The sequence below is a fragment of the Camelus dromedarius genome, chromosome 9, assembly GCF_036321535.1.
Source record: "Camelus dromedarius isolate mCamDro1 chromosome 9, mCamDro1.pat, whole genome shotgun sequence".
Taxonomy (NCBI): domain Eukaryota; kingdom Metazoa; phylum Chordata; class Mammalia; order Artiodactyla; family Camelidae; genus Camelus; species Camelus dromedarius.
In genome coordinates, this window is record NC_087444.1 from 79,677,748 (window position 1) to 79,699,398 (window position 21,651).

General features: G+C 39.0%; 1 protein-coding gene across 2 annotated transcripts; it reads left to right on the top strand.

Moving 5' to 3' along the window:
- Nucleotides 1-640: 640 nt before the first annotated feature.
- On the top strand, nt 641-18,555 carry LOC135322143 (zinc finger protein 211-like). Of its 2 annotated transcripts, XM_064489947.1 has the most exons (3): nt 644-926; nt 1,988-2,117; nt 10,823-18,555. In XM_064489947.1, the coding sequence occupies exons 1-3, from the start codon at nt 894-896 to the stop codon at nt 12,466-12,468; spliced, it is 1,809 nt and encodes a 602-aa protein (XP_064346017.1). In that variant the 5' UTR covers nt 644-893; the 3' UTR covers nt 12,469-18,555. The 2 variants fall into 2 exon arrangements, with proteins under 2 accessions (XP_064346018.1, XP_064346017.1); XM_064489948.1 differs by lacking the exon at nt 1,988-2,117 and having other exon boundaries at nt 641-926.
- The last annotated feature ends 3,096 nt before the right edge of the window (nt 18,556-21,651 follow it).

Consider the following 21,651-nt stretch of genomic DNA (forward strand, 5'->3'; position numbering starts at 1 on the left):
AGAGGGCGAGCTGAAAGTTGATGAGCCAACCTGACCCCAATTCCCTCTAAAGCTTGTAACCTTTCTCTCCCTCAAATACGGAAGACTACTGTCACATGCTGCCTGCTGTCTGTGGGCCACAATGTGGTGTCCCTCCAGGACCTCCCTTTGGATAAGTAAAATCCCTTCCCTATTAAACCAATGGTGTCTCTGTCGCCATCTCTGGGCTGTTTCTTAACTCTTGAAACTGGGCCATTACTCAACAACTGATCTATCCTTAAACATTAAGTTGTTTTGTACTTGGAATATAAAACTGTTTTACACATGTACGTTTGTTCTTCAATATACACTGCAACGTTGAATGAATAAAATATCTGAATGACTATTGTTAATAAAGGCGCACTTTAGTGATCAGTAGCACCAAAGGCTCTCAAAGCAAAATGCAACCTCCCTCTGCCACGGTTCTCCATGAATCCCTCCCCCTCCTTAGAAGTCATTTCCCAGTGCCTCCGCGGTGCTCCTTGGCTCTTTTCTGGATGATTCCAGTGTGGGGCGCCCTTCCCTGAGACCTTAGCACTACATTACCCAGAAGATTGTGCGCCAAGGGGCAGCGACGTTAGTCCAATGAAAACCCAGAAAGGAGGCGTTTCCGGGTCAGCGAACATTTCGGGGAGGGACTTCCGGCGTCTACTTGGCGGCCATTTTGGTTGCTGTGGAGTCTGTTGGCCACGTGAGAAGGTCGCGTGTCCCTTGAGGGGAGCGAGGTGACGGGCTGGAAGGCGCAGGAGGAGGTTGTGTGCGCGCTGCACGGGGGCGGGTGTGAGGGTCGGGGACACCGCTGCCTGCGAGGAGTGTCGGTGCCGAGCCGACCCGGTCACTCGTCTGCGGCCACTCTGCTCCGCGCAGAGGCTCGGATGGCGGCGGCTGCGCTGAGGGTCGGGGCTCAGGTAAGTGCTGCTGCTGCGGGTTCTCCCCTGCCCGTTTCCCACCCAGATAGTAACGCCCCGAGCGGGGGACGCCTGTTTCCGTCGTTTTAGCCCAGGCCCCTGGTCCAGGACCGTGAGGCCTTCGGGACGGGGCCCCTGTTTCTGCCCACCAGTGTCGTGTGGTGGCCGTGATGCAAGTGAACCGGAAACTTCGGGGAACCTGGAGTCTATCTTGTTTCTCCGAGAAACAAATTTTGATGCCCAGTTGCACCTGGAATGGTGGAGGAGTGATTGTTCCTTTATAATTAGGTCCCTGGGAGCCGTGCAGTTTTGAGCCAAGGAAGAATACGAACTGAATTAGGCTTTTAAAAGTATTCTAAAGCCCGTTCACTGGAAGGGCGGACTCTAGGGGGTGATAAGAACATTGAGGCAGAAGGCAGTTTTTGCTTTTCGAAGGTCACAACTGGTCAGAAATAGCACTGAGGAATGACTCAGGGAGGTTATGTTGCTCCAGGAAGGCCTGAGTCCCTAGCCATCGCCACGGTTAGTTTCCTCGTGGCTTCGCTTTTCCCACAGACTTCCAGGGCTGTAGAAGCACTTTTATTAAGTGGAGTTTGTCCCCATCCCCCTACGCACACATTTTGTGTATTTGAGATGCCTTCGCGTGTCTTCACCTGCCATTCTTCAAGCCCTTTGGTTTGGGGACCCTGGTTAATCCCATGCTCAGGATCCTGAGTCCAGGATGGGGAATATGGAGAGTGTATGCGTTTCCTACCACCAATAGAACGTACTGTGGGTTATTGCTCGAACCGGTTCCAGTAGGTGATAACTGGTTTCAAGTGAGGCTGAGCTGGTTTAGGTAATTTCTGATGGGAATAAACAGCAGTGAAGAGCAGGAGTTAGGTTTGAAATGAATGCCTGTGTATTCTGGAGGCCATGGGAGATTCAGATCAGGGCAGGAAGGTTTTCTTACCCAGGTCTCAAGGCTCCATCTAGTTGGGCAGTAGGGTAGATGTGTGGGAAGATGGGTCGTGGGTTTTCAGGAGTGAGACTGTTCATGGTTTTGTTTGTCCCCATTATAGCAGGACAGTGTGACCTTTGAGGATGTGGCTGTGTACTTCTCCCGGGAGGAATGGTGTCTGCTTGATGAGGTTCAGATATGTCTGTACCTTGATGTCATGCTGGAGAACTTTGCCCTTGTATCCATGCTGGGTAAGGCCCTCACACCCATCCCTATCCTCCGAACTAGGCTCTTGCCCGTGGGGAGCTCTGATTTCTCAGTTCTGTACCGTGGGCACTTACTTTTTTCTTCAATTCCCTGGATAGGTGCTGGGGTTACTATGGTTCGGCTGAGTGCATTCTTATTGCGGGAACTGCTGGTGTCCCAGCAACATGCAGGTAGTGATTGAGGGTCAGTGGTCTTGCGCTCAGCCTGGGAGATCCCTCCTTGCTTGCCCTCTCTCTGGCCAGCTGACTGTCCAGTTCCTTGGTATAGAAATTTTGCTCCACTCATGTACCTGACATTAAGCGGTGCCTGACTGTACAACAAACTGTTGTCATTGACATGGTCACTACTAAAGCAGACCTTGAGCTGTTCTTGTAAGACCCTTTTCCAAGATCCCAATTCTACATCCCCACCAGCATCTGTTATTTTCTCTTCTTTGGGTACTTGTCCTAACTGGTGTGAACTGGTGTATTTTTTACCATTTAGATTGCATTTCCCTAATGATGTGGTTATTGGCCATTTGTATATCACTTGAAAAATATCTGTTCAAATCCTTTTTCATTTTTATACTTGCTGACTATTTGGTGGTTGTGTTATGGGCTTTCTATATTCTGGATAATAATCCCTTGTTGTGTACATGATTTTTAAATACTTTCTCCCATTCTGTGGTTGCCGTTTTCCTGTATTCATAGTGTCCTTTGGTGTACAAAAGTTTTTCAGTTTTTTCCCTTTTCCCCATATCTTTATTGAAGTATCATTGTTTGCAACTATTTTCTTTCATTCAATAGTTTGTCTTTTTCTTGTGCTCATGGTTTCCTTTGCTGTACAAAAGCTTTTAATTTTAATTAAGCCCCATTTGTTTGTTTTTGGTTTTATTTCCATTACTCTAGGAGATGGATCCAAAAGAAAATTGCAGTGATTTATGTCAAGGAGTGTTCTACCTATGTTTTCCTCTAGGAGTTTTATAGTTTCCAGTGTTACATTTAGGTCTTTAAACCATTTTAAGTTTATTTTTGTATATGTTTTTAGAGATTGGTATGAATTTTCTATTTAACATTTTGTCTGATCCATTCTGAGTTACTTTTTGTGAAGGGTGAAAGGTTTGTGTCTAGATTCTTTTTTTTTTTTTTTTTGTATGTTATGTTCAGTTGTTCCAGTATCATTTATTAAAGACTTAATCTTTTCTCTGTGTATTGCCTTTGCTTATCTGTCAAAGATTAATTGACTGTATTTCTATGGGTCTATTTTTGGGCTCTCAATACTGTTCATTGATCGATTTATCTATTCTTTCAAGAATACCACCCTGGCTTGAGGACTAGATACTAATTTGGGGGGAGGGGCAGGGGGAGGTGATAAGCTTTATTTATTTATATTTAGAGGAGGTGCCTAGAGTTGAACCTAGGACTTCATGCATGCTAAGTTTACGCTCTTGCTCTTGAACTGTACCCTCCCCACTAATTCCTGAAATTTAGTAGTGTCAGTCTGTCATCTTTGTTTTTCAGTACTGTGTTGGCTGTTCTGGGACTTTTGCCTCTCTATATAAACTTTAGGATCAGTTTGTTTCTAGCCACAAAATAACTTACTGGAGTTTTGATTTGGATTGCATTGCATCTGTGGATCAAGTTGGATAGAACTAACATCTTGACAATAGTGTGTCTTTCTATTTATGGACATGAAATACCTTTCCATTTATTTATTTATTTCATTTCATTCATCAGAGTTTTATAGTTTCCCACACACACATCTTGTTGGTAGATTTATAAATAAGTATTTCTTTCTTGAATTGTTTTTCTTTTTTATAGTAATGTACACAGTATTGTGCTTTTAATTTTAAATTTCACATGTTCATTGCTGGTATATTGGAGGGTGATTGACTTTTGTATATTAACCTTATATTTTGAAACCTTGGTATAGTTTGAAATAATTGCTGTTTCATTCCAGGATTTGGTTTGGTTTGGTTTGGTTTGTTTTTTGTTTTTTGTTTTTTTTAACATAGTTGATCATGTTATCTGAGAATGAAGCGTTTTCTTCTTTCCGTCCAAATCAGTACATCTTTTACATAACCTTATTCCATGGCGTTAATTTTGAATTCCAATATAAAGCTGAAAAGGAGTGGTAAGATGGAACATCCTTGCCTTTTCTCAGTGAGAAAGCTTCTAGTTTTTCTCTGTTAAGTATGATAATAGCTGTAGGGTTTTATTTACATTAGCAAGTTGAAGTTTTCCTCTATGTTTAGTTCACTAAGAGATAGATAGTTTTCATGAGTGAGTGTTGGGTTTTGTCAGGTTATTTCCCTGCATTTATTAATGCAATCATTTGTTTTTTTAATCTGTTGATATGGATCATATTAATTGACTTTCGAATGTTAAACCAGCCTTGCAAACCTTGGGTAAATCCCACTTCATTGTGGTGTTTAATTCTTTTTATACAGTTTTTGAATGAATTTAGTAATATTTTGTGAGGATTTTTGTGCCTGTGTTCATGAGTGATGTTGGTCTGTGATTTCTTCTTTGATCTATGTGTTATTTGTAGATTTATTGTTTACTTTCACAATATTTTGGAATTTTGTTCCTATTCTTCTGTTACTGGTTTCTGGTGTAACCCAGTGTGGTCTGAGAAAAGACATTGTGTGATTTCTCTTTTAAAGTTTTTATTCTTGATACTCTTCCTATATGTGTGAAACCCAGATTTCTGATTTATATCAGTTTCCATCTGTAGAACTTGTTTTAATAAATTCCCACAAATTTTCTGTGTCTAAGAAGGTTTGTATTTCACCATCACTTTTGACGGTTAATTTTAGTGGATGTTGACTTCTAGGTTGTTGAGGCTTTCCCCGTGTCCCTCCCCAGCACCTGAAATGTTTCACTGCATTCTGTTTGCATGAGTTGTGAGGAGACTTCAAATGTAATTTTTTTTGTTGCTCCTCTGTAGGTAAGATGTTTCAGGATTTTTCTTTCTGCTTTTGAATATGGTATGCCTAGGTGTGTTTTTTTGGTATTCAACCAGTTTGATGTTCTCTGAGCTTCCTGGGTCTGTGAGTTGGTGTCTGACATTAATTTGGTGGAAGTTCTCCATCATTATTGCTTGAAATATTTCTTTGTTCCTTTTTTCACTTTCTCTTTGTGATGTTTCTATACATGTATATTAATTCTTTTGTAGTTGTCCCACAGTTCTTGAATATTTTTGTTTTATTGTTTTTAGTCTTTTTTTGTTTGCTTGCTTTACAGTTCTGAAAGTTTCTTTTCTTTTTCCTTTTTTTTTGAAGTTTCTACTAAGAGAACATCAAGCTCAGATTCTTTCCTCAGCTGTGTACAGTCTGTGAATGAGCCCATCACAGCCATCTTCATTTCTATTACTGTGTTTTTGATCTCTTGCTTTTTTTTTTTTTTTTTTTTTTTGGTTCTTTCTTAGAATTTCCACCTGTCTGCTTTATATTGCCCTCTGGTCTCATGTAATATGTACTTTATCCTTAGCAGACTTTAATTAGCACATTAATCATAGTTATCTCTTACTCCCAATATCAGTATTGCAACATCCCTGTAATAATCTGATTCCAGCTCTGAAGCTTCCTTTGTCTTCTAAAACCTTTTTCCCCCCTTTTAGTGTGCCCTGTAATATTATCTTGAAAACTGGCATGATGATAGTCCTGTATTGGTGTGTGTTGGTAAGGTGTGGTGAGAAAACAGGCATAGCCCTGTAAGCATTCATAGTGTGTTTAATTTTCAGGCTTTTAATGAGTTTCTGTGTCTAGACTGTGAACCTCACAAGGGCTTTTCAATTTATTTTTCCTTCCCTTAGGTGGGAGAGGATGGGCACAGGGGGGCTGAAGTTGAGTATTTTGTTTTTCCCAGACAAGTTTGGCTCTGATAAAACTGCAGCAGGTTAGGCTCTGGTTCAATAATTTTGATTAGGACAGGCTTTGTTAAGAACAGAATGGTCTGGCTTTTATTAATCTAATCTTTACCATTTCCTTTTCCAGAAAGCTTCGTTTACTTTGTTCTTTTTGTAGTTCGTCGAGTTGTAAAGTTAGCTTGTTGAGTCATGACATTTCTTCTATCTTGATGTAAGCATTTTTTGCTCTCAGTTTTCCCCTCAGTACTGCTTTTGCTGCATCTTCTAAGTTTTATTTTCTAGTTTCCTTTGTGACTTTTTTTCTTGAAACTATTGGTCGTTTAAGGGCATATTATCCGAGTTCCACAAATTTGTGAATATTTCAGTTTTCTGTATGTTGATTTTTATCTTCATTCCATTGAGGTTTGAGAGTGTAGTTTGTATAATCTTTATCTAATTAAATCTGTTGTTCTTATCCATTATTGATAGCAGAGTATTGAAATCTCCAAATGTTATTGTAGGACTGTTCCTCCTTACAACTGTCAGTTTTTGCTTTATATATTTTGATGGTGTATTATTCGGTGTGTAAATATATCTAATTATTTCTGCCTCTTAAGTTAAATCTCTTGTCAAAATATAATGTCCTTTGTACCCTTTTTAGACTTAAAATCTTTATTGTCTTGTATTAATAGTAGCCACACCTGTGTTTTGGTTACTATTTACATGAAATATCTTTTCTAACCTTTCATTTTTAACTTGTCTTTGGTCGGCAGTATATAGTCAGAGCATTTTTAAAATCTATTCTGCAAGTCAGTCTTTTGCTTTGGGAGTTTAATCCATTTACATCTATAGCAATTTCTGATGAAAGATACTTTTTCTTATTTTATACTTTCTTTCTTGTGTGTTTAGGGATTTGTTTGCCTTATTTTTTGTTATTTTCTCCTTGCATTTAGTTGATGTTTTTGTAGTGAAATGTCTTAATTCCCTTCTTGTTTCCATTGTGTTCCCATATATCTTTTGTTGTAGTTACCATTGGGATTACATTTAATATCCTAAAGCTAGAGCATACTAATTTTAATTTATACCAGTTTACCATCAATAACACTAAAAAATCTGATGGTATACAGCTCTGTCCCCACCATTTTCAATTACTGTTTTCACAAAATTACATCTTTATATGATGAGTGGTTAAACTGCGACTTATATTTTAACATGTGAGAGTCTCCGAAATCATGTAGGAAAACAAGTACATGCACTGATAATGTTATAATGAAACTGGCTGTTAAAATTTTCTGTAACTTAACTTTCAGATATCTTTATTTCTTCAAATAACTGAATTATTGTTTAGTTTCCTTTGATTTCAATCTGAAGGACTCCCTTTACAGGTGTAGTCGTAAAGGACTTCCTCAGCTTTTGTTTCCCTGAGAATACCTTAATTTCTCCTTACTATTGAAGGATGATCTTGCCTGATCTAGGATTCTTGTTTGCCACATTTTTCATTCAATGACTTGAGTGTATCAGCCCCACTGCTTTCTGGCTCCCCAAGATTTCTGTTGAGAAGTCTACTGATAATCTTGTTGGGGATCCTTTCTCTCTTGATGATTTTGAGATTCACTCTTTGTCTCTGCCTTTGAACAGTTTGATTATAATGTGCCGCAATGTGGGTCTCAAAGGTTATCCTGCTTGGAGTTCATTGAGATACTTAGGTGTTTATATCCGTGTCTTTCATCAAATCTGGAATGTTTTTCTGCGTTGGATCCTTCTAGAGATTTTTTTTTCACTTCAGAAATTGGCCTTTTCAGGTGCTCAATTTTTTATAGTACTTACTACTTATTGTTATTTCCCTTTTGTTTGGGCAATTTTTTTTCATCCACTTGTGTAGCTATTTGAACATGTTTCAGACAGTTGTTTTAAAGTCTTTTTCTAGTCAGTTCACCAACTGTTTGTTCCTTGTGTACCTGTTCAGAAGGGACAATTGCTATAGATTTGTTATTTTCATTTGACTGCATCATATATTCCTGTTTCTTTGTATGCCTTGTGACTTTTTGTTGTTGAAAACTGAGCATTTTTATCTGATAATATTGTAGCTGTGGAAATCCTGTTTCCTTTTTTTTTTTTTTTTTGAACAAGACTATTTAATTTACCCAAACTACCCATTGGAAAAAAAAAAAAAAAAAAACTAAGGTCAAGCCACCAGAGCTATTCACCAGGAAACTAAAATTTGGAGGGCACAACATTTTAGGAATAGATTTTTTTTTAATTGCAAATATAAAATTCTCTAGCAAAATTCCCTCACTATTTCTCTAGCCATTTTTTAGCTTCCTTCTGCCCCTGGGCTCAGCCCCTTGTCCATGGACTCTGGTGGAATGAAGACCCGGTCATAGACAGGTGGCCTTCTTCTTGCTTGCTTGCTTGCTTTAGGTCCTTTTCTCCCATGATATCCAGTGGTGTGAAAGCAACTCTTTTATTGTTGTTTTTTCCTACATGTCTTGAGAAACATGTAGTCAATATGCATAGTTTGGGGCTATTTTTCTGTCAGTTCTTTTTTTTGTTTGTTTTGTTTTCTTTTTTTGTTTTGTTTTCTTTTTTTTTTAACTTTTTTTATTGAGTTATAGTCATTTTACAATGTTGTGTCAAATTCCAGTGTAGAGCACAATTTTTCAGTTATACATGAACATACATACATCCATTGTCACATTCTCTTTTGCTGTGAGCCACCACAAGATCCTGCATATATTTCCCTGTGCTACACAGTACAATCTTGTTTATCTATTCTACATTTTGAAATCCCAGTCCCTTCCCACTCACCCCCATCCCCCTGGCAACCACAAGTTTGTATTCTATGTCTATGAGTCTGTTTTTGTTTTGTATTTATGTTTTTTTGTTTTGTTTTTTGTTTTCTGTTTTTGTTTTTGTTTTTGTTTTTTTTAGATTCCACATATGAGCGATCTCATACGGTGTTTTTCTTTCTCTTTCTGACTTAATTCACTTAGAATGACATTCTCCAGTAACATCCATATTGCTGCAAATGGTGTTATGTTGTCACTTTTTATGGCTGAATACTATTCCATTGTATAAATATACCACATCTTTATCTAGTCATCTGTTGATGGGCATTTAGGCTGTTTCCATGTCTTGGCTGTTGTAAATAGTGCTGCTGTGAACATTGGGGTGCAGGTGTCATTTTGAAGTAGGGTTCCTTCTGGATATATGCCCAAGAGCGGGATTCCTGGGTAATATGGTAAGTCTATTCCCAGTCTTCTGAGGAATCTCCTGTTTCCTTTTTAACCAAGATTTGCTGTGTGGTGTTTTCTCTTTGTTTTTGATGGTTTTAGGGTGTCTTTTCTGAATGTTAACACGAGGTGGAAATGTAAGGTCTTTTCACTGTTCCTTTGCTTGAAGGTGTGCTATGAGTTTTAAAGTTCCCCCATACAAATGTTTACTTTTTATTGTCCTGGTCCCTAAATATCTCACTCCCCAAAAGGGAAAACAAGAACGATGAAGAGAGGGAGAATAGACATTGGCCCTTTAAATTTCCTGGGTGTGCTTCATCCAGGGTTGGCTGGTGCTTTGTATGGTGCTGGTACTATTTACAGCAATGCCAGTACACCTCTGTGTCAACCGTCTGCTTTCAGAAGCAGCAGAGTGCACATCTCTGATACTTGGTGGACCAGGTGCTTTGTTCCCACTCCAGCTCCTGCAGGCTGCATGCACACTGCTCCAGGGACATGTGCCCAGCTGTCTGCCCTAGAACTTGGGTTGGGGTTGTTGGTGGCTACTACATGCTAAGAACTGAACTTAACAAAGTTAATGTAATTTCAGACAATGGAAATCTACAGTAGACTCCAGAGTTGCAAAATATTTACATCAGTTAAATTCTGACAGTACAGTTGTTTTTTAGGTGGAGAGATTGATTCCTAACACTTTGTACTCCTGCTCTTCCTCCTTTCCTCTAGCTCCTTGGAGATTCTTTTTTTAGTATGTAAGTATCCATTCTTTCTCTCTTGTGAACTGAGTTCCTCTGGGCCAGTGTTGGCCACTCACCTGTCCTGACTTTCCATTAGGACTTGTATCCTTTGTGTCCTATGTAGTCGTTCAGCTGGAGGTGGAGAGTCCTTGGTGCTCCTGGGATGGACATGACCGTTGTTTCAGCCAAAAAGAGCCCAGGGATAGCCTGGCCAGAATGAGTGGCAGCTGGGAGAGGGCTTGATGTCAGGACTCTGCTGAAGTCATACTAGGAACCTGTCTTGTCTGACTGCTGTTTTAGTGCCATTGCCAGTGGCCACAGATCACTTCTGTCATCCTTTCTCCATTGTTGACACCCTTACAGCTTGTCATTTGTACTGTTTCTCCCTTTTATCCTGACTTCAGCCTGGTATAAACTCCCTACCACCTCTCTAGATCACTTACCTCATGTGGTAAGTGATCACTGTTTTCCCCATACTAGTTTCTGGCATTATTTATGTCCTAAAACACAGGGGTAACCTTTAATATTCCTTGAACACTAGTTGCCTGTTCCAGTGAGATTTTCTGGGGCCTGTACATATACTTTTAAATAGTATCATAGGTCACCAGCGTTGACAGAAGAGTGAATTGTAGAAGATGCCTTTCACACTTGGGCCACATCCAGTCCTTGTACCTTGGGCTTGGTGAGGCCGGCTCAATTCTGTGATGTTAAGAGCCAGTAATGCACAGCAGCTGCGTCCTCAGTTTGATCCCAACTTGATTTTCCAAACACAATCCCTTGGACTGATCGTTTCATGTGTCAAAGGTACCCTTGTGTTGGTGTCGTTCCCGCCTCCCCCATTCCCCAGCCTCATTAAAGTCAGCATGTTCTTCAACATCACTTGTTCGTTTTCAGGTTCTTGTCATGGAGTTGAGGATGAACAGCCACCTTGTGAACAGAGCTCACCTGTAGGAGTGTCACAGATCAGGACTTCTGGGGCAGGTGTGTCTCCTGAGAAGGGCCAGCCATGTAAGATGTGTGTCCAAGTCTTGAGAGACATCCTGCACTTGGCTGAACACCAGGGAACACATAGAGGGCAGAAATCATACACACGTGGGACATATGGGAAGCAGTTCTATTTCACTGTAGACCTTCAACAGCCCCAGAGGCAGCACATTAGAGAGAAACACTTCAGATGTGATGTGGGGGGACCCTCATTTTTGAAGAGTTGCACAGTCAATGCATCAGGGAACCTCTTTACCTACAGGAAGATTGGGAAGGATTTTCTGGCTAACATGGGGCTTCAGCAACAGGCTGCTAATCCTAGTAAGAAACTAAACAGTGACAAATGTGGAGCTGTTTTTCGCAGTAGAAAAAGTCATCTCAGCATCAGAGAATGCAAGAAGGCCTCCAGCCACAGAGACATACTTGTTCAGGATAAAAGAGTGTTCAGTAGTGAAGGGCTTTGTTTGTGCAACAAATGTGGGAAAACCTGCACTGAAAGATGTAAACTTACTCAGCACCGGAAAGTTCACACTGGACAAAGCCCTTATGAATGCAGAGACTGTGGAATATCCTTTATCCAAGGCCACCGCCTTAGTGCCTATGGGCAAATCCACACTGGAGAAAAGCCTTTTGAGTGCAGTGAATGTGGGAAGTCCTTCTGTCGAAGGGAATACCTCGATGACCATAGGAAAATTCACGTGGGAGTAAAGCCTTATGAGTGCAAGTATTGTGATAAATCTTTTTTTCGAAGGTGCCAATTAGTTCGACATCAGAGAGTTCACACTGGAGAAAGGCCTTTTAAGTGCAATGAATGTGGAAAATCCTTTAGGCAAAGCAGCCACCTCAGTTTCCATAGGAAAATGCACACTGGAAAAAAGGCTTTTGAGTGCAATGAATGTGGGAAATCTTTTTATGATAGGTCTGGTTTTCGTCATCATCAGAGAGCTCACACTGGAGAAAGGTCTTATAAGTGCAATAAATGTGAGAAAGCTTATATTTGGCGTTCTAGCCTCCGTGTTCATCAGAGAGTTCACACTGGAGAAAGGCCTTTTAAGTGCAATGAATGTGGGAAATCCTTTAGCCAAAGCAACCACCTCAGTTTCCATAGGAGAATGCACACTGGAGAAAAGCCTTTTAAGTGCAGTGAATGTGGGAAATCTTTTAATGATAAGTCTAACTTTCGTTATCATCAGAGAGTTCACACTGGAGAAAGGTCTTACAAGTGCAGTGAATGTGGCAAATCTTATATTAGGAGTTCTGGTCTCCGTGTTCATCAGAGAGTTCACACTGGAGAAAGGCCTTTTAAGTGTAGTGATTGTGGGAAATCTTTTATGGTTTGGTCGGGCCTTCGTTACCATCAGAGAGTTCACAGTGGAGAAAAGCCTTATGAGTGCAGTCAGTGTGGGAAATCTTTTACTGCTCGATCTAGCCTGTGTTATCATCAGAGAGTTCACACTGCAGGAAAGCCTTCTGAGTCCAGGGAATGTGGGAAATCTTCTACTGATAGGTCTGGCCTCCTTTATCATCAGAGTTCAGAGTGGAGAAAGGCCTTATGAGTGCAAGGAATGTGATGTCTTTTATCCAAAAGAGCCATTTGCTTTGACATAACAAAGTTCACAATGGAAAAAGGGCCTTACGAATGCAGTAGATGAGAACCACACTGGGAGTGTAGGAGTTTGAGGTGATAAGAGGTTGGGAGGATGCATCTGCATTAGGCCTGCAGCCAAGAGACCATTTCTAGGGAGGAAACTGAGGCCCAAGGAGGGTGTGTCATCTTGTAAGCTCCCAGCTTGGACAGGGATTTAGGATTCAGTGCCAGGCTGCCTGGTTCAGGGCATGTAAAACAGTAAGATTAAACCATTACCTCATAACATATACAAAAATAAACTCAAAATGAGTTAAAGAAATATGTAAGACCTGAAACCAGAAAATGCCTAGAAGACAATATAGGTAGAACACTCTTTGACATAAATTGTAGCAGTATTTTGGGGGGATCTGTTTCCTAACACAGAATAAATAAAAGCAAAAATAAACAAATGGTGGGACCTGATTAAATTTAAAACCTTTTAGACAGCAAAGAAAACCATTGACAAAATGAAAAGACAACCTTTGGAATGAAAAAATATTTGGAAGTAATATGACTAACAAGTGGTTAATATCCTAAATATATGAACAGCTCATGCTACTCAATATATAAAAAACCCAAACAATCCGACCAGAAAATAGAAGTACTGAATAACCATTATTCCAGAGAAGCCATATAGCTGGCTCACGGGCATATGAAAAGATGGTCAACAATGCTAATTATTAGAGAAATGCAATCCGAGTAACCCAGAGATATCTCCTGCCAACTGTAAGAATGGCAGTCAGCAAAGAGTCTACAAATAACAAATGTTGGTGAGGATGTAGAGAATAGAAAACCCTTATACACTGTTGGTGGGAATGTAAATTTGTGTAGCCACTATGGGAAACAGTTTGGAAGTTCTTCAGAAAACTATAATTAGAACTAACTATGATCCAGCAATTCCACCCCTGGATACTTATCTAGAAAATAGGAAAATACAAATCCAAGATCTATGCACCCTGAAGTTCACAGCAGCCCTGTTTACAGTGGTTATGATATGAGGACAAACCAAATGCCCGTCAGCATACGAGTGGATAAAGGAGATGTGAGGCATATACACACGGACGTGACTCAGCTGTAGGAAGGATGAAATTCTGCCACTTGCAGCAACTTCCATAAAACTGGGGAATATTATACCTCGTGAAATAATGTCACACAGAAACAAATACTCTGTGATAACACTTATATTTGGAATCCAGATATACTAAGAATGAACATATATGCAAAATAGAAAAAAAAGCTTGCAGTTACAGAAAACAAACTAGTGGTTACCAGAGGGAAGAGGGGGGTGAGGTCAAATGGGGACATGGAATTAAAGAGACTTTCTTAAATATTCACTTTTGAATGTATTTCTACTAATATATATCCATGCGAAATACCTACAAAATACCTTAAAATTTTACCCATAAGTATGTTTTTCATAAAATTATACTAATATTATGAAATTAATAAGTATGTTATGTAAGTGGGAAGGATTTGACCAAAGAAAAGAAATTGAATGGAAAGGAATTTAAGTAAGCATCGTATCATTTTCATTTTGGAGAATAAACCCAACTCCATCTGGATTTGATTTAAAATATAAGTATATTCTATCTATGTATATCCTATGGAATGGGAGAAAAAACTGCAAACAAGGTGACAAGGATGTAATTACAAACATTTTGATACAGCTCATAGAACTCTATAACAAAGAAATAACCCAATAAAACAATGGGCAGGAAACCGAAATAGATATTACTCCAGAGAAGACATACTGATGGCCAACAGGCAGATGAAAACGTTTAATGTCTCTAGTTATCAGAGAAATGTAAATCAAACAACAATGAGGTGTCACCTCAGACCAGACAGAATGGCCACCCTTAAAAAGTCCACAAATGATAAATACTGGAGAGCGTATGGAGAAAAGGGAACCTTCCTACACTGTTGGTTGGAGTGTAATTTGGTGCAGCCACTATGGAAAACAGTATACAGATCCCTTAAAAAGTAAAAATAGAGTTAGCATATCCAGCAATCCCATTCCTGAGCATATATCCAGAGAAAATAATTGGAAAAGATACATGGACCCTAATTTTCATAGAAGTACTGTTCACACTAGCCAAGACACGGATGTATCCTAATTTTTCTTTGACAGATAAATGGATGAAGTCAGAGTGTATATATACAATGGAATACTACTTAGCCATAAGAAAGAACAATATAATGCCATTAGCAATGTGGATGGACCAAGAGATCACCATACTAAGTGAAGTAGATCCAACAAAGACACATATATCACTTCTATGTGGAATCTAAAAAAAGAAAATGATACAAATGAACATATTTACAAAACAGAAACAGACTCTCAGACATAGAGAACAAACTTATGGTTACCAAAAGGGAAAGTAGGATGAGGGATAAATAAGGAGTTTAGAGTTAACAGATACCCACTACTATACATAAAATAGATAAACAAGGTCCTGCTGTGTAGATCAGGGAACCATATTCGGTATCTTGTAATAACCTATAATGAAAAAGAATATTAAAAAGTAATGTATATATGTGTAGCTAAATCACCATGCTGTACACCGGCAACTAACAAAACAGTGTAAACTATATTTTGATACAAAAAAATCCTGTGTGGCACACAAGACTGCTCTGTTTTGAAGGAGACCTGTGTGTGGGCACTGTGTACATCAGATAAAAGCATCTTCAAACATAGATGAAAATGCAGAAATGCAAGCTAAAGTAATAAAATGTGAGATTGAACAACATTGGAAGGATCCATATTTACTTCAAGGAAGTTTCTTCCAGAAATACATGTGTAGTTAAGCAGTGGTCGGTGAAATAAATGTGGATTATTTTCAACTGGATTAAAAATGAAACGACTATACCAGCCACCACTATACTGACTTGCTAATTTTCTGCTATGGTCATTTCATGGGGAAGGAAGAATAGCTGAGATGTCAGTAATGCGTTTGAAAATGATACATGTTCATAGTTGCAATCTGAAATGATTGTTCACTCAAGAAACATAATGTGAGGGAGGGTATAGTTCAAGTGGTAGAGTGTGTGCTTAGCTGGTCTAGAGATCCTGGGTTCAATCCTTAGTATTTCCTCTAGAAATAAGTAAATAATCCCCCCCCCTACACAAAAGAAATAAATATTTTTTTAAACACTATAGAACCACAGTAAGCATTATTGGAATTAATAACAAGGTTTATGCTGCACATACATGTTAGACAAAATAATTAGAAATCAACAGATTTTTATATCTATAAGCTTGCTTTTAAATTATAAAGGAGATTATCTTAAGTAAAGGTAATTAAAATTTTGCCCAGAAACACTAAAATCAAATAATTGTATAATGTGACAAAAGCAGTAATTCTAATAGCCTCCAGTTTTTGTCTTCAAGGCATTTACTTTAAAATTTACAGAAAAGAATTTCTTTTTCATTGTATATCAGTAGTTACCATTGCCTTATCAATTGTTTCTGTGCTGTAGAGGGAGAGGGCAGGGAGCATCGTTTCGGGAGAAGAAACCAGCTCTTCACACACATGGAAGTCATCCAGTGGAAACTGCAAGGCTGGGCAGGGGAAGCGTTGATGCCAGTATCCTGTGTGGTCCATAGATGTGAAATGTCATGTGTAACAAGAACAGATCATAGAACTAGCACAATGAGTGAGAATAAGAGCAAGGGAAAGGGTAAAAACTAGGAGTCTTTGAAAAGAAATCATAATATGAATTTAAATTAGAAAACATGGGCCAAAGACATGGTGTGAGAATTAAGAGTTCCTTAAGCCACAGAGACCACTTTGCTGTGGTTGAACTGCAGCCCTTGAGAACTGAGGTAATTCTCGGGTATAGATGGGTCATAATTTCCCCTGATCACAGCGGTTCTGTGATTTAATTAAGTGTCCCTGCTGTCAAAGATAGGTAGATGAACTTGCTTGTCAATGAGAGTCTCTGGTCAGAACAGTTTTGAATCATAACTTGGGCTGAGAACCTTCTTAGTATACAAACCAAGTTTTGATTCAAAACACTATTGACCAAAACAACAACAAGAACCCACTATTGACCAGAAACCCTGGGATCAATGTCCAGGACCTCCATTAAAATAAAAAATTTTAAACCCTAATTAACTCGCCCTCCCAAAAGATATTTTTTTTTTTTTAAAAAAAAAAAACCTTCTTACACAAAATGATGGTGTGGGTGGTGAGACGGGGAGACAGATTCAAGAATTTGAAGAATATGTGACAACAGCAAAGCATTTTAAAATGTAATTCACTAACAGGCCGACTTTACATTTGACATTTTTTAAAGTCCCTGAGTATTCCTTTATATAATCCTTAGCAATATTTATTTTAATAAAGGATGGAATGCTTATAAATGGGAGAGAAATACTTGTTTCTCTAATTGGCTAATTAATGTAAAGAGCCACTGTTCTTGGGAGGGAGGTGGAGACTTCATTACAGACTTCCTCCAGCCCAGCGTCTTTGCCACCGAAAGAAGCACGCATCAGCACCTGACACTCGGTCACAAGGTGTGCTCGGGGGCTGGGAGGTCACTGTCATCATGTTACTGCTTACCACGTGCTTGTATTGCATGTGAAGTATTGAAGAGTGAGGGCTGCTTGGTTCACGATGTGTATTCGGGGTTGTGGGGGAGAGAAAATTACAGAGAAGGAATAACCAGGAACAAAAAGGAAAGATACTGAACAGTACCCAGGCTGGTGGACGGGAGTGATTTTTCTCAGCAAACATCTTTCCTTAAATACATGAGATTTGTGAACACTCTTGAGCCCCAAAGCAGAAATGCTTTACAGATTGATAGTCATTTCTGGATTTCTTCAGATACAATGCTTCTAAGAACATTGCTTATTGGGAGAGAATTCCCAATTACTTAGTTGATTCTTGCTGTCTGTATGGTGGTCCAGGGGCAGCAACCTAGCACATTCAGGAGCTGAACCCTGAAAAAAAAAAGGGTTTGGGATTCCATCTCATCTTGGAGTGACAGTGTCTACATGGGGAGTGAAGAATATCTGTGAAAGACATTTGTGAATTTTGTACACTACCGAAATCTCTTAAAATAATAAAGAGTTTCGCCACTTGTGGCAAAAGAAAAAAAAAAGCTGGGAAAGAATGCCTGGGAAATAGGAAAATAAAAACGGTGTCACAGTGGGTGAGTAGAGGAAATTGTTATCTATTAAGGACAGAATGAAATCAAGCAAATGACCGTTGCAATCATAGCCATCTTGAAGATTTTGTCTCCAATAGATGAATAGTTGGGTCCTGAATCAATCAGAAAGGAGATAAAAGGGATGAGTAGCATTTGAAAAAGTACCTGAAGTGATACAAATGAACAGCACACTCTGCTGTCGTATTTGTTCAGTGTCTCAACATTTATAGCATGAATCTTGTGGGTAAAGCACAGTTTATTACATGGGATATATTCAGGCAGGAAACAAAAGGCAGTCGTTATACACCTATCATTGTTGATGGGTAGAGCACCTAAGTAACTTGATTTCATGGACTACTAGAATGAGATGCTCCTTCAAAAAAAAAAAAAAAAAAGTAGGACAGAGCTGAGGAAAAATGGAGGTGTTTAGGATGGGTGAAAGCGTAAATAGGGTATCCAGAATCAGACTTATGAAGATGGACAGTTGTGGAAATACTGAAATGTGATCAGAAGAGGACAGCTTTCCTTCCTCTTTCCAATTGTTACGTATTTTCTTATTTATTGTAGATTGTACCTCTGGTATACTAAGCACTGCCGATGCAGAGAACAGCCATCCTGCTTCTGTTCCTATTCTCAGGATTATCTTTTAATAATGGGCTATGATGCAGGATATTTTGAGAGATATGCATTTCATAAATTAATATTACATAACTTCAGTACACTAATCTCAGAAAAGACATTTTGTTTTGCTACAATACTATGTACTTCTCGACCAATTATCCAAAGTGTCATATTCATGTCCTTTATATCTGGTTTTCCCAGTCTGGGATCATGTACAGTATAATAAACATCACTGACTTCTCTCCTCCCTTGAATATCCATTAATCTGGAACAATCTCTCTGATTTCCTCTAAGTTGTTCTCCCTTGCTATTTTTTAAAGATTATATGCCAATTATTTTTTAAAATTTCCCCCCAGTTAGTGTACAGTAAGATATCCTTAAAAAAATATTGAGTTTGTCTGCTTTTTTGGTTTGTTTTTGTTCTTGCTATTTTGGTTTTGTCCACGATAATACAAAAGTGTTTCATTGTCCTGATCAGTGTATGATAGCAGAAAACACATGTCTGTTTTCCCAGTATTGGTGATGTTTCCTTTGATCACTTCCTTGATCAAAGTGATGTCAACTAAAACTTAACACTTGCCATCTGCCTCTACCAGGATTAAATCACCTTGGCACTTGCCCTCTGCCTCTGAAAGGATTAAATCAGGAGCCACTGCAGCTTCTGACCTTCAACACACTCTGAAAGGAGTTCAGGGTGGAGATCAGGAATGAGTCACTCTGTGCTCTGGGAAAAACTCAGAACAGACCTTGAGACAGTTAGGTATTTTCAGGGGAAGATTTTAAGAGCCTGAATTCTTGTGTCTTCTCACACCTAGAAAAACACTAAAATCATTAGTGGAACAATCTGCTCCTCAGGACAAGCAGTAACCTCCATGGGAATAGCAGCAATCTTCTACAGAAAAGTTGTGCTGGGTTGCTTGTACCCCACTTCACCAGAATAACACATACTCACCTTCCCCTCAAACTCTTTGGAGCTGTTACTTGGAGCTATTCAAAATGCTGTCTCGGAGCTCTAGTCCTCATTTGGCCCCAAATAAAACTTAACTCACAACTCGAACATTTTGAGATTTTATTTCGGTAGACAGTGACATCCTTTGCCTTTTGTTCCTACTACTATTAGAGGCTGAGGAACATGTGTAGCAAGACAGAGTGGTCACCACTTTGGTTCTAAATTTCTCCCTGGCTTCTCTGTAGATAGTGAATCCAGTAAGGAAGAATTGATGGAGGACAGAGGGCAAAAACCACTGTATATAGTCCAGGAATCTGATGCCAAAGGACTGGCCTAGGATGCTGGCATTGGAGATGGTCAGGAGAGGATGAACTGGGACATGTTAGGAAAAACAGCTGGCAAGACGTGCATAATTAAGATGATGGGTTAAGCCCCAGAAAATGACTTTTTCCCTTTAAGACACTTTGCATCTGTGGACCTGAAGCGCTTAGCCTGTTTTGATGGATTTCTCAATCAGCTCCCAGCAAGCATATGTTGATTAACTGAAGTCAAACTTTCTAATTTTCGGGACACAATAGACGACCAGTTCCTGACAACACGATGGTTTCTTGGGTAGTTGAGTTTTTCATGGCCTTGATTTCCTTGGACCTGCCCATATTAGATGAGACTGGATAGCAAGACTTGCTGGGTGATGCTGTGTATCTGTAGCATCTGTAGATGTAGGTATCTGAGGATGCCACGGCATGTTAGTTGTTGTCTGAATAGTAATTCAAAACTTGTCCTTCAGCTTCACTTGATGAAAATTAAATCCCTTGCCAAGGAAGTCTAGGGCCATCCAAAACTGTTGACAGGGACTTGGATATTCCATACCATATAATGTAACAGTTGATATATTTAGGTTTAAATATATCCTCTTATTTTGTGAATTTATTCACCTACCTGTTTCAATTTATCTTGTCCTTTTAAAAAACTTAACACTATTTAGTAGTTATTTGTAACAATTTTTTGTTCTAGTTTTGAACATCTACACCCTTATCATTGAAGCTGAAAATCCCTTTTTTAACACATTGGAGCACAGAGCTATGGATACATATTTTTCTTCCCTCTAGATATTACAAAGGATTTACAACATTAATTAACTTGGCCCATAATAACATATATGCTATTCAAGTTATGCATATTAATTCCATCATTCTAAATCCATAAGGAAATATTGTTATGCTTTACACAATGAATGACACGTGTCAATCTACAGATGCACTTCTCTCTCGGATCATCATTCTATCACAGATCTTTCAACAGGAATAACAGTCCCTTGACCATTGTCCTTCCACATAACAGTTTAAATTTATCCGTGTTAGTTATACATTAATTTTTTCACTTGACTTCAAATTTTGTTTTGTACATTCTGAAGGACGTATTTAGTGTATATGGAAACCTTGTTTCATGAATTTCTCTTCAGCACTTGGCAGAGGCCCTCCCACTTGTGTCCTGTACCAGAACTATATATTGGGAGTGAATGGTGACAGATTACTTGTCATTTTATCTATAGTCTCCTTGTCTTAGTTTATGTTAGGGACAGAAAGGCTCACATTTAGACTGAGACAATAACTGGATGTGATTTGGAGCTGTCCCACTAAAGAGTGGCCGAGAGTGCTGTATGTGTAGGAAGAAAAAGAAAATGAGTATCTGGTGACCAGACTGAGGGATGGCACTAGAAACAGGATAGATCCTCTCCAAGCCAGTTTTCTTTTCTGAATCCCCAGCTTTCATTCTGATTAAGTTGAATGATGTAAACTCGAGTTTTACACAATGGACAAGGGGCAAAAGTGATTGTGAAATTGTGTCAGAACCTCGTGGGATCGGAAAATGAAACTAAGATTAACAGGACAAAAGCATCTGCATTTTATTGAATTTTTACATATATCTTGGAGACTTCAAAGGAGAACAAAGAAGTGACCAGAGTAGGAAGCTTTTATATACATTTACACAAAGAAAGAATAAATTATTAAAAAAAAAAAAAAGACTAATGGGTTTTGGTGGTGGGTAGTAAATGATGAAAAAGTAACAATTTATGTTTGCACAGTGTTCTCAGGCCTTTGTTCTCTATCCCTGTTGATGAAAGATGTACCCTCTGCTACAGAGTATCTTTCACATAGGAGATGTATCTCCTGATTTCACGGAAGAAGGGCAAAGGTGGGGAGTGTGCTGAGTGACCTTCCTGCTTCTGTGGTCTTCTTCAACTCTTTGAGCTTGATACTCAATATGCCAAGGTGCCATATTTTGAGTAGTGTGTACTGAACCCATCAAAGTTAACAGGAAATGGGTAGAAATGATCCCCTCAAGCCTCACTTCTAGGGTAGCATAGCTAGTCCCCCTATGGATTGATTC